The following is a 12,976-nucleotide window of genomic DNA, read 5'->3' on the forward strand; positions in this document are numbered from 1 at the left end:
CAAAGATTAATAAATGCTGTTTTCACTGATTAGTTCACTGTCATCACTGAACAGCATTATTTTGGTAGGTTTTCTTCAAATGAGAGTACTTATTAAGGGGCAGCTGCTCCAGCCCGTATATTAATGAGAAGGTTAAAGGCAATGACTGATCCTTCGCACACCTTCTGCAAAGGTTTGGTGCTCATTAATCACCCCTGTCTTCCCTACAGCCTCAAAGGCTGCAGTAAAATCTCTGATGTCTTGAACGCAGGGAGGTGTAGTTTGTAGTTGCATAATCTGGTTGCTCTAACTATGCAGGCATGCCAGCATACTGACAGAGCACAGATGCTGAACTATGATGTCATAATACTAGAGCAGTTAACCAATCAAAGCAGAGGAACAGACTCTTTGCAGAGACCAAATGGCAAGTAGTTCAAGTAAACTGTTCAATCACATTTGCACTTAATTATTGCTTAAGACTTGTTTAGAAATGATTAGTCCAGACCAGCCTAAAAAATAAAAAGAAACTTTCTAGAATGAAATATTTTGCCTCTAAAGTAATTGTGACAAACAGAGGAAAAAATGTAATGAAAAAGTTTATTCCCATAAGAAACACATACAGTACATCATTTCAACAAAATGTACAAAGTGCAATATGCATTGAAACTACAGCAAATCTGCAGTACAAATGACAATATTACTGCATTTTTAAAGTGATAACAAGGGTGACATAGCATGAAGGGGACAGAGCATTCCTAATTTGTGATCACTGCAGTTAAACAGCATTGCTAATTCACAAAAAGAGGCTCGACATCCATCAAGAGGAAAGTCTATAAATGGATGAATTAGGACCAACCTCTGTAACATTATGAAAATCTATCCTAGCTATTGTCACCATCTCTCCCAAACGAGAATCTATGGCGGTTCCTAAAGCAACAGCATCAATACTGTGGCATTTAATATTGATTAATAATGCAGAACTTTGGTCATCTCTTCACACCTGAATAACATAAAATCCTTCCTCACTCCTTTGGAAAGGAAAACCCCCTGAAACTTGGCAACTATCTTTAATAAGTTTCCATTCTTTTGCTCTTGTTGCACAAAGCCAAGGGAAATTTCCCAAATATTAATGGCTTATTTCTATTTCCTCAAAGACACCAATAAAATTTACAAGCAAGTGCCACGAAAATGTCAGCCAGTTTTAAAATGTGCCCATATATCCCAACATTCTCTCATGCTGCCGAACTGGCAACATTGTTAGATGGGAGTTAGCACATGATGTCTCTAGTGCTTTTACATCATACATTGATGTTGATGATACAAGACAATGCAGGCAACCAGTCAAATTTAATCTGTAATCTCAGACTCAAATTTGACCACAATATGGCATCAGACACAAAATGGCAAAGACTTTGCACAGTTTACAACCTCGAACTGTGCATGTCGCCTTCCAAAATGGATGCAAGTAACCGTTTGTGACAGAACTGAGTTCTGTTTAATAGCTTAGTTTTCTCCTGTCAGTTTAATATTCAGGCCCTAGAAGGAAGATTAAATGAAATGAATGGTGTTGAATGATACCCATTCAATCCAAAATCATCCATGCAAACTTGCAGGCAACCATGTACATGACAGAGGAACTGATTCAAGTTGACTATTAGATACAAGTACCATGAACTCCCAGAAATATATTATGACCAACATATGAGTAGTATTTACATACAGTGTATTGCAGAGTGTGTGTAGAGGTGGAGACTGCGTATATTACAGTATGAGCCTGCTCATGACTTTAGCATTAAAGCGCACACCCACGCTAAAAAGGTTTTAATATTCATAAATAGTTCACAGTAACGGTGTAGCGATGTGCAAGGCACCACTCACTCACTCACACACACACTCAACTTGACATTTCATTTGCCTAAACTTAACATGACAGCATAGATAAATGTTTAAAAATCAGTTTTAAAGATATTAGAAAAGTATGCTGCATAATAATAAACCAAGTATTTCAATGCAAGTTGTAATTGGCCAGTTGATTGGTAAATAAAGGCCCATTGACACAGAACATGAAAATAAATGTGACACATTAACATGTTTTTGTTATTTGAGCTCTTGTGATTATATCAAATGGTATGGCAAGCATCCTCAAACACAGATGGACATAGGGGTGAATCTCAAGTAACCTGTCAAGATTATGCCCGGGTCAAGTTTGCTTTGCATTGTGACATGATTTTCATGACAATTAAGCACATTTCCCCCAAAATTCTCATTACCGTAATACAAAGAAATGTATTCACATTACTGTAATGCAAAAAAAATAAAATAAAAAAATAAAATTAACTGCAAAGTATTTACAATTATAGAATTATTTGATGTACTGCCTTTAAATGTATGGTGATTTAAATAAAAATAATTTGACCGTGTTTTATTGACCATAATACAGTGAAAATACTGTATTCTAATAATTAGAAACTAATGAGAATGTCAATTGAGAATAATGGGAATTACAAAAAAAAAAATAAAAAAAAATAATGTCAATTGTCCTAAAACAGGCTTTGTTTCTACATGCAATATATGTTTTCTATTCTTGTGATATGGGGTTTAAATGTGTTCTGGAGATTTACCCATAGAGACACCCTCACAGCTAAACAATTTCAATTGCTATAAAGGTCATGTCACACTGTGTTTGCCTTATAAGTCCCATTATGTCTGATCTTGGTTTAGAATTAGTGTGATCTTCAATTCTCCATCTGTAAAGATTTGGTTCAACTTTACCTCATTTTCATTATGGAAAATAGACTGAGTACACACATCATTTCGCTCAGATCATTTCACAGAATTTGTCACTACTGTCTCAGGGAAAAGATTTCAAATATATAAAAGTCTCTCTTTACCTGGAAAAATGATTTGTATCACCTTTAGAAACATGGAGCTGCTCTTCTGCTAAAGAAACTTAAATGGAGATCCCATTTTTATAAAATCATTACAAGCACACGTATGTGCTATTAGAGACAAACCCCTACTGCTCTTTTTTCTAACTGTAATCCAACAGGCCTAAATGACAGCAACACATACAGTCACATTATTTAGAACAACAGCATCTATAAGTGTTGGAAAAGAGAACAGCCACTTCAAGTTGATCACAGATTGAGTGCGTGAGGTGCTCGTCTTTCCTTATTTTGAATGATTGTCTTTCATATTACCCTTATCAAGTATAAGAAGTATGGAAGAATCTAAAACAAACCTTCTCTTGGTGGTCCAGTCCCCAGTTTTCCCAATACCAGAGTTTGAATGACCCTCAGCACACACTGCACTAAAATGTTGCCAGTCATCATGTTTTGTTATCTGCCTGGCTTAGGGCTGTCACCATGGGGGGTACAATGTTGTTCCAGACCATGTGACAAGGGGGGCTCACTAAACTCCTCTATGGCCCAGGGGCCCACCCATAAAAATGCTGTCTTTAGGCAACAACCCTTGCCTGGACTACAAACATTACTGTACTGGTATGAGGTATTGGTTTGAAATCTGTGTGAAAATCATCAGTGTAATTTAAATGATACAAGAGAACAGTATGGATGAACAGAGGGTCCTTGTCCACATTCATAATGTCTATCAGCACACAGAGAACTTTCCTAATCATGGTTGAGAGTCCATTTCCTTTCACCATACAGTCAGGAAGTGAGAGCCTGGCAGGGAGTAGGATTTTAAACGCTTTTCAAATTTGTGAGCATGTCCGAAGGAATCTGTGACTCATACTGGTCCACAAATAAGGGATTTATAGTGCAATAAATGGGTGGACTGATGGAAACATTACACAATGGTCTATTTGGACTCTTTCAGTAATGGTCTCTGGGATGGTGAGTGCTTATTTTGATTTCAAAACAGAGCTGAAAACCTCATGAACAGTTTGTCAGTCAGTGCAGTTGTCCAACATGAACATGGGATCGACATGTGCAAAACACATCCATTTGGATTTCATGCAATAAAAGCCTGTCCTGAAAATTTTGGATAACTATTCATTAAATATATATTTAAAAAACAGAAGCAACTCAAAGCTATTCTCTCCAATCATTCTTTTGTGGGGCACACTCTTTACCCAACTTGTACGTTCGGTTTGATCTGTCCCTCTGCAAGAACATTGCTTGGTAAATGTTCCCAAGGTACTGAAATGTTTTTAAAAATATATAAATATAAATATTTATCTGCACAAATCCAGCTGAGACTTAAGCCAAAGGTCTCGTTGTACTAAAATCTTCCACTCTTGCTGTCAGCTCCTGGATTCTCCAGGTCCTGCTTCCATTTGGGTGAAGACCTCCATGTTGGTGGAGGTTGAGGAGGAGGGCGAGGCCCAAGGTCTGGCCCATTTTGGACTGACTGAGCACTCAGGTTCAGGGGACAATGAGAGCATGAGAAGGGTTCCTGCAGCTGAAGAGCACGGCGAACACAAATCCTCAGAGGAGAAAGTAAGGCTGCCCAGTTTGGCAAGAGAGTTGGAACGCTTGAGTCGAGAAGGTACGGTAAGTCCTGCTAGTCGCATACGGGCTTCGATTTCCTGTGCACGTTGATGCACAAGGCCTGGTTTACCACGGACGCTGCGAAGGCTGTCACTACTGGAGCTGCGGGTGAGCGTGGAACCATGTGGGGAAGAGACGGGCGTCAAACCACCTGATGCTAGAGCTGCCAGCAAGGCCTCGTTCGTCAATAGCACTGCAGCTTCAGTAGAGGAATCTGTCCATGTTCCAAAAGGCTTTTGGAATGGGTCAGTTGGAACACTGGAATTGTTTGTTGCATCATCACCTTTGCTTGAACTAGCTTCCCCTTGCTCGTTTGCACGTGCATGCTCATGAAAAAACCCAGAAAGTTTTTCCAAGTGCTCTGTTCGTCGCCGAACAAGGCCGGACCTTTGCAACTGGATTAGAGTCTCTTGTTGTTGTGGGGAGTAAGAGGCCTCTACCTTCTCCAGACCCTTGATCTCACTCTCATTTCTGGGTAGAGTAGAGGAACCTTGTGCATCAATATCTCCATCCCCCTTGACCTCCTGGAATGGTATTCCATTGTCTTGGTGGGGATCGTCAAGGGATTTGCATTCTGGCTTTTTCTTATGCCCCAAGGGCATTGCATTGGCACCAAGGCACAGATCAGAGGCAGGCTTGACACACTTGGGTGTCATGGACAATTTGGCACAGGGTGGCATTTGAATGGAGACACTGGGCACACTGTGAAGGGGTAAGGGAGCAAGGCCTCGTCTGTTTGCCTCTAACAGAGCACTCTGGGTGGGCTTGGAATTGAATGGTGAGCCAGGAGCATTCCTAGGCTTAGTATACTGCTTCAGATGGGCACTTTCCTGAACAAAAAGATAGAAAAAAAAGAATAAAAATATCTTCCAATAAAATGTATGCATATACGTTAAAATTCATTGCAAGAGATGTAATGCCTCTGTGATGCTTTTCGCTGGCACATTTCTATTCAAGCTTCCATTTGTAATCAAACTACAACTACTAAATTATACTGCAAACAGTGTGTTTACATGCACACCAATACGCTTATAACTTCCAAAAATAATCTTATTCAAAAACGCAAGTAATCCGTGTTTACTTGACATTTGAAATAATCATATTATTATCTGCTTTTGATGTCAAAACGTAAACAGGCAGGTGTACAACACTTGCCCATATTAGATAAGCCGGTAAGAAAGCAGGGAAATGCTTTTTCATGCAACTCAAAATCAGGATAATGAAAAAAAAAAAAAAAAAAAAAAAAAAAAAAAAATCTACATTTGCCAATCGGTTTATACTCAAACCATTTGTGACCTTACCCACATAAAGGAATGCCATTTAAGGCATTTACATGACCTTACATGCTATCAGATTATTAAGCATAAACGGTGTAAGAATGTGCATGTAAACACATTCAGTGAGGAGTGATATGGTAGGGTTACATCTAGGCCCAAATGGAATCTGTGCACGCAGAAATTTGCAGAAAGCTCTGCAGAATTTATACACCCGTCAAGTTCTTTAATTAAATGTTTTGGTTATTTGATAATGCTTTCAGCTACAAATACACATTTTACCATGTTTAAACCCATTCAAACCCTTCTAAATTATACAGATTTCTTCCAAAATAAGCGCAGAAAATGCAAAAAAATCCAGATTCCATCTGGGCTTAGTTATGTCCCAAATTAAGCAGCAGTTTTGTTAAGCGAGAATACTTTGTAAGGCCGTGTGTGCTCACAGTGAGAATTTGCTGTGTTCTGAGGTGGTTGTTGTTGTTGGAATTTTCGTTGCACAGATGGTTCATGCTCGCTAGGTCAATCCCCTTTTTATTTGCCTCCTTTTCTTTTCTTCCTCCCCCATCCCCTCTCTTTGCTTCCTCTGCTAATGCCTCCATCTCCTCTTGCTCTTTCTGAGCCTCCTCTTCATCCTCCTCCTCAACCGTGCTGAACTCCAACCGCAGACGTAGTTCCTCCAGAGGCTCTGCCCCTCGAGAACAGGTCTGAGCAGCTGTGCCCTCTACGGGAACACCAAAGTGAGGTCGAGGAAATCCTTCGCGCCCCTCGAAAGTTTCATCATCAAGAAGTGCATCTTTCTCCACATCTGCAACCTCTATGTAAACACGATCTACATCAACCAAAGGCGGAGCATGAATTGGAGTGGATGGCTCGCTGTCGAGGGCGGAGTCAGACAGGCGGCGGAAGTAGTAGTGGAAGTTTTGCGGGTGGGCGGGATCCAGGTCTAGGCTGATACGAGAGGAGTGTGCAGCAGGCTCACAGCATACTGTGACCGTAGGGTTTGTGGGGTTGGGTGTGATGTGACCAACAACCTCTGCATTTACACAACAAGGGGCAGCAGATTGCTGGCAGTCAGGGGGATCACACTCTGAATCAGGATGCCATAGGCGGTTATGGCGCTGTTTACTGAAGGGTAAACAGAGAGACAAGAAGGGTCATAAACAACTTGTGGTAGACAGATATGGGTGTTTAAATGGCCAATATTAACCCTTGCGTTGTGTTCGTTTTGTGCTAACACATTGTGTGTTCCCGGTCAAAAATGACCGGCCCACTAAGATTGTTTATATTAACATATTGCACATATTATCACAAGATACCGCATTAAATCAACTTCTTTTTTAGTAATTATGACAGGTTTTGTACTCCTTTTTTGAACTTATTTTTAGAAATATATATTTTTATTGATAAAAGGATTAATTGATCTGAGCGTTCTGCCTGTGGGTGGCACTCCCTACAGAAAACAAATTATAATAATTACATAATTAATAACCACTTAATTATAATAATTAAGAACAAAATAGGTGTCATTTTAAAGCTTAGAATCTAGACTTTACAATGTATCTAGTTGATCCTACCAATTCTTAAATAATGCTTTTTAATTTGCCGACCAATAAGAACTGTTTTGTTCTCAACATTTCCAAATTTGTTATCACAAATGGGTTTATTTATTACATTTGTTATCATTATATTCAGAGTTGGTAAAACCATAAAAAAGATATGTGTTATATTACATTAGAAAAGAAGGTTTTTGACACAGAGGGAACTACCATTTCTGTTAATATGGCAGATAGATAGAAATTATGGTATATAAATATGGCAAAAATACTAATAGTATAGTAGTATGCTAATTCAATAACAAAGAACTACCAAAAAATAAAACGGTACTACCATAGTTTTTTGGACACGGTATTATGGCAACACCATGTTCTTTGGGCATGTACCAAAGTAGTGAAGTACATTAGAGTACCACGTAACCAGAGACAAAAGAACGAAAACAAAGAACGAAAATGAACACTTTTTTTTGTGTGCAAAATGTAACCGAAAACAGGAACGAAATCCCTATCAACTGTTTCAGGGTGAAAACGTTAATTTTAAATGCTGGTAACCGGTCAATAACGGTTTAATTTTGTTTCAATCGTTTTTTCATGAAACAAAAGACCAAAGGGTTTATCACAGTAATTTCAGAATTAGAACACTTCCTGTTGCCCCAAAAAAATTGGCTTCTCTCTTTATTGTAGAACATTGATTCTGAAGGACACCGCTAATTTAAAAACCAATGTTAAAAAACTAAAAATAATTTGGCCCAAAAAGGTGACTTTTAGTTCAAATGCCCCCACGCAGTTTGTGCGTGGATGCAGGAGAGAGAGATTTAGGCTATTAATTGATTTTAGGTGGCCAAATTAATGTTTGAAATATTTTGGGCATATATTTAATTTTTTGAATACATTTATAGAAAATACATTATTTTATATAGGCTACCGTATCCTATGCTTGTTATGATATCCAGAAAATTCCCCAAAATGGGAAAAGATTTATCACTTATTTTAGTTGAGACAAGTTCCTAATTTGAGCTTGTTTTTCCAAAACAGATGCCTTGCTTCTCTTGTGAGAAGGGCACAACTGTTGGTTGATAATTTCTACTATAATCTCAAAATAACAAAATATTGTCTGAGGTCAAAACTGCACACTATAGGGATATGGCAGATAGATAGAAATGATGGTATATAAATATGGCAAAAATACTAATAGTATAGTAGTATGCCAATCCAAACTAAGCCTATCCCCAAGAAAAAAACAAAAAAACAAACAAACAAACAAAGAAAACAGCTGTGCAATGAAATACACATATACCAAAACATAATTATGTTTGATAATTATCTTGTGTACTATAAATTATAATACACAAGATATAGTCATGGTGAAATCTCTCATACCTGGCATCCAGTATACCCTCGTACTCTGCCAGCTGCCTCATGAAGCTGGCATTGGGACGCGTGATACTGCGCTTCTGTTTGACAAAGTTATAGGCTTTCTCCAGAGACCAACCATACTCTTTCATAGCATAGGCTATTACTGTAGAGGCAGAGCGGCTTACACCCATTTTGCAGTGAACCAAGCATTTGGACTGATTCTTCCTACAGAGTACAGAGTAAAAAAACATAGGATATGGAATATCTGACCATTCATCCCTGAACACATAAACAAAATGGAAATTCTGATGCAACATGCTTACAAATAATGAAGAGCAACAGTGTGCCAAGTTATAACTCTTCCATCTAAAAGCAAAGTATAATGCTTATTTCTTTTAAGATAAAAGTTTAAAATGGTGACGTACTTTGCCTTAATGATAAAGTTGTAGGTATCGTTCCAGTGGGCCAGTAAGTCTGTGGCCTCGTCGTCATATACTCGGACATTGTGGTAGCAGAATGTTCCTGGAAAGAAGTTGTCTATTTCCCTTGTAACATTTAAGATGTAGCCCACCCTAAAACAGCAAAACATTAATTGAAGAGATCTCATAAATTACACCTGGAGAACAATGGAAAACCGTATACATGCAAGTTTATTCGTATTCCTCCCATCGGAGGCTAAAAATAGGCCCACTAGCACAGCTTCTTTCTGTAAAACAAACTCTGAATTTTGCAGTAACAGGAGAATATGGTGCCCTTTAAAATGAGATATGATACAGACTAACCTTAAACTTTCACATTTAACTAACATTAACTCATTTAAAGAAGCCCATTTATTCATTTTGAGAAAAATAATGCCATGAGAGGAAAACAATGTGTGGACCTAAAAGGTAAAACTCACCCAGTTTCCTGAAGTTCTTCTAGATTGGAAGCATTCCATTCAGAACCCTGAAAAACGAACAATGCAAATCACTGGCTGATTCAGGGAAATCTGTGTCAAGTGGGCCATATTTGAAAAATACCTTCTGCCCTGCCACAGGACTAAAAAGCTTTACATTAAACAAATCAAAACAAATTCACTGAAATGACTGCATAATGGCTGACAATTTTTACAGTACTGAGCTCTGAATGGCCACATCCAGGTAAAAGCAGCACTCACCAAATAAAGATGATCAAAGATGAGAGAGGCTTTGTCCATCTGCCCAAGAATAAGCAGCATCTCGTTGTCTATGAACTCTTTGTACTCTTTCAGGTTGCAGTTCATCTGTTGCTCCAGCTCATTTCGGATCTAAAGAGAAATTTTGTGTAGGATTATGAAATGCAGTAAATTTAAAGGAACAGTTCACCCCAAAATTTAAATTCTCTCATCATTTACTCACCCTCATGCCATCCCAGATGTGTATGAGTCACTTTCTTCTGCAGAACACAAATGAAGATTTTTAGAAGAATATCTCAGCTCTGTAGGTTCATACAATACGAGTGAATGGTGACTAGAACTCAGAAGGTCCAAAAAGGAGATAAAAATCAGCGTAAAAGTAATCCATATGATTCCAGTTGTTAAATCCATGTCTTCTAGACCGATATGACAGGTGTGGGTGAGAAACAGATCAATATTTAAGCCTTTTTTATTGTAAATCTACATTTTCACTTCCACATTCTGGTGTGGAAGTGACTTTCACTTTCACATTTAGCCACCTACTGGTTGGGGCTGGTCAAAGGTGGAGATTTATAGTAAAAAAGGACTTAAATAATGATCTGTTTCTCACCCTCACCTATCATATCACTTCTGAAGACATGTATTTAACCACTTGAGTAATATGGATTACTTTTATGTTGCCTTTATGTTCTTTATGGACCTTCTGAATTCACCAATCACTTGCATTGTATGGACCTACAGAGCTGAGATATTCTTCTAAAAATCTTCATTTGTGTTCTGCAGAAGAAAGAAAGTCATGCACATCTGGGATGGCATGAGGGTGAGAAAACGATGAGAATTTTCATTTTTTGGTGAACTATCCCCTGAAGTGTCAGACTCAGTATTGTCTATATCAGTGGTTTGTCAACCAGTAGGTCGTGACCCAAATGGGAGGAGAAAACACTTCCCATATTTTGTGCATCCAATTAGACTCCATGGTATTTTGCCGCAAATTCACCTGTCACTCAATAGAAGCTATCCATATTAGGCACTTGCCTACATGGACAGCTTGTGTGATATGTCCCCGTTCTCAAAAACAGTAATATTATATAATATTTCAATGTTTGACCAATAACATTCTTGTTTACTTTTGGTACTACTGTAAAATTCTTGTTTACTTTTTGCCACTACTGTAGATGTCCAATGAAAAATCTGGGTCCTGAAGCAAAACCAGTTGAAAACAGCTTGTCTATATGTACTCTATGCAGTTCCTGCTGACCTCTTTGGACGTGATGTTTTCCAGGTCCTGGTACATCATGATACTCCGGAGTTTGGCTTTAATTAGGCATTCTGTTCTCTCCCTCTCTGTTGGCCTGGAGATCAGAAACAGAACTAGTGTATTTATTAAATTGTGAAAACACTCATCAAATATGTTAGTATTTTGCTTATGGTCTTGCAAAGTAAGAATGCAAAAAAAGGCACTTCTAAACAACAAATCAAAATGTTAATTAAATCTGCTGGTAGATTTTGCGAGTGCCAATGACTTGCTGTTTTTTTTTTTTTTTTTAAAGCACTCACTTGTCTACAAAGACGACTGGAGAATCCGGCCGCAGTGTCTCCAGGTCTTGCATGGCATTCCATTCATTGATGCAGCTCTGTTCTGAGCTGATACAGCTCTCGTAGTATCCCATCCACATGAGTGCCATGCCACCGGGAAAATAGTTATACCTATGTGACACCTCACATGCCTTGTGCAGGATCTGTAAAGCTGACCTAAAGAAAGTACAGGTTAAATATGAGAAGTCAAGTTTTTTATAGGTCCTTATTGACATGGTAGAGGTACAACAAGATTATTTACAAGTACACCAAGATTAAAGACAGAGGACCTTGTGCAGTAAAACACTTGTTTTTTTCTCTTATTCTTTTTACATTTTAAATGAACCTTCTACATTTAATTTCACACCTGCAGTTCCCTAATGAACTACTAAGGGTTTATGAATCATTGGCTGGGAGTCTTGGGAAGCATTAAGTGATATTTTGGCAAAGTGGCATTGGTGAAATTAAATTTGTGTCTTCAAAGTAGTCACAAATGTTTGTTCAATAACAATGAACTACCAATAAGTAAAATGGTACTACCATAGTTTTTTGGACATGGTATTATGGCAACACTATGTTTTTTGGGCATGTACCAAAGTACATTAGAGTACCATGTAACCAGAGACAAAAAAAAAAATGGTTTAATGAACGAAAAAAAAAAAATATATATTTTTTTTTTTTGCAAAATGTTACCAAAAACAGGAACAAAATCCCTTTCAATTGTTTCAGGGTGAAAACATTCATTTTAAATGCTGGTAACCAGTTAATAACGTTTAATTTTGTTTCAATCGTTTTTTCATGAAACAAAAGACCAAAGGGTTTATCACAGTAATTTCAGAATTAGACCATTTCCTGTGCCCGAAAAAAAATTGGCTTCTCTCTTTATTGTAGAACATTGATTCTGAAGGACACCGCTAGTTTAAAAACCAATGTTAAAAAACTAAAAATCATTTGGCCCAAAAAGGTGAGGTTTAGTTCAAATGCCCCCACACAGTTTGTGCGTGGATGCAGGAGAGAGAGATTTAGGCTATTAATTGATTTTAGGTGGCCAAATTAATATTTGAAATATTTTGGGCATATATAAAATTTTTAGAATACATTTATAGAAAAGACATTATTTTATATAGGCTACCATATCCTATGCTTGTTATGATATCCAAATGGGAAATTTTTTTTTATCTTATTTTAGTTGAGGCAAGTCCCTAATTTGAGCTTGTTTTTCTAAAAGAGGTGCCTTGCTTCTCTTGTGAGATCTTGAAACTCTGTGACTGGTATAACACCCACCCTTAGCACGGAGTACTATCATTTTAAAAAGAATGTTATTCACAGTTCTTTTATTTCGTTCCAACCGGTTACTATTTGAAAAGGTGGCTGCAGAATGCTGGAACAGGAACAAAAAAACACTGTTTCTGCTCTGAACGAACCACAATGAAAAACATAACATTTTTAGTCACTGCATGTAACTACCATAAAACATGATTGTGGCACCACTTTACTATGCCACAGTACTTTTTGGTAAAGGTTACCAGATGGCATTGTGGAGCTCTGCTTTTTTTACAGATGTCAAACTCCCAA

The 12,976-nt window shown here is 37.8% G+C and overlaps 1 protein-coding gene across 3 annotated transcripts in view; it reads right to left on the minus strand.

Annotated features, from left to right (window-relative positions):
* Positions 1-558: 558 nt before the first annotated feature.
* The window catches only part of LOC127439629 (protein phosphatase Slingshot homolog 1-like), a 66,805-nt gene continuing 54,387 nt past the window's right edge, over positions 559-12,976 (minus strand). For all 3 annotated transcript variants that reach the window (XM_051695847.1, XM_051695848.1, XM_051695849.1), the window contains 8 exons: positions 11,384-11,578; positions 11,085-11,178; positions 9,830-9,958; positions 9,572-9,618; positions 9,099-9,245; positions 8,698-8,898; positions 6,208-6,889; positions 559-5,320 (listed from right to left, as the gene is read on the minus strand). In XM_051695847.1, the coding sequence (XP_051551807.1) occupies positions 4,244-5,320; positions 6,208-6,889; positions 8,698-8,898; positions 9,099-9,245; positions 9,572-9,618; positions 9,830-9,958; positions 11,085-11,178; positions 11,384-11,578 (2,572 nt within the window). In that variant the 3' untranslated portion in view covers positions 559-4,243. The remainder of the gene's footprint in view (positions 5,321-6,207; positions 6,890-8,697; positions 8,899-9,098; positions 9,246-9,571; positions 9,619-9,829; positions 9,959-11,084; positions 11,179-11,383; positions 11,579-12,976) is intronic.

The sequence above is a fragment of the Myxocyprinus asiaticus genome, chromosome 4 (assembly GCF_019703515.2).
Source record: "Myxocyprinus asiaticus isolate MX2 ecotype Aquarium Trade chromosome 4, UBuf_Myxa_2, whole genome shotgun sequence".
Lineage (NCBI taxonomy): Eukaryota > Metazoa > Chordata > Actinopteri > Cypriniformes > Catostomidae > Myxocyprinus > Myxocyprinus asiaticus.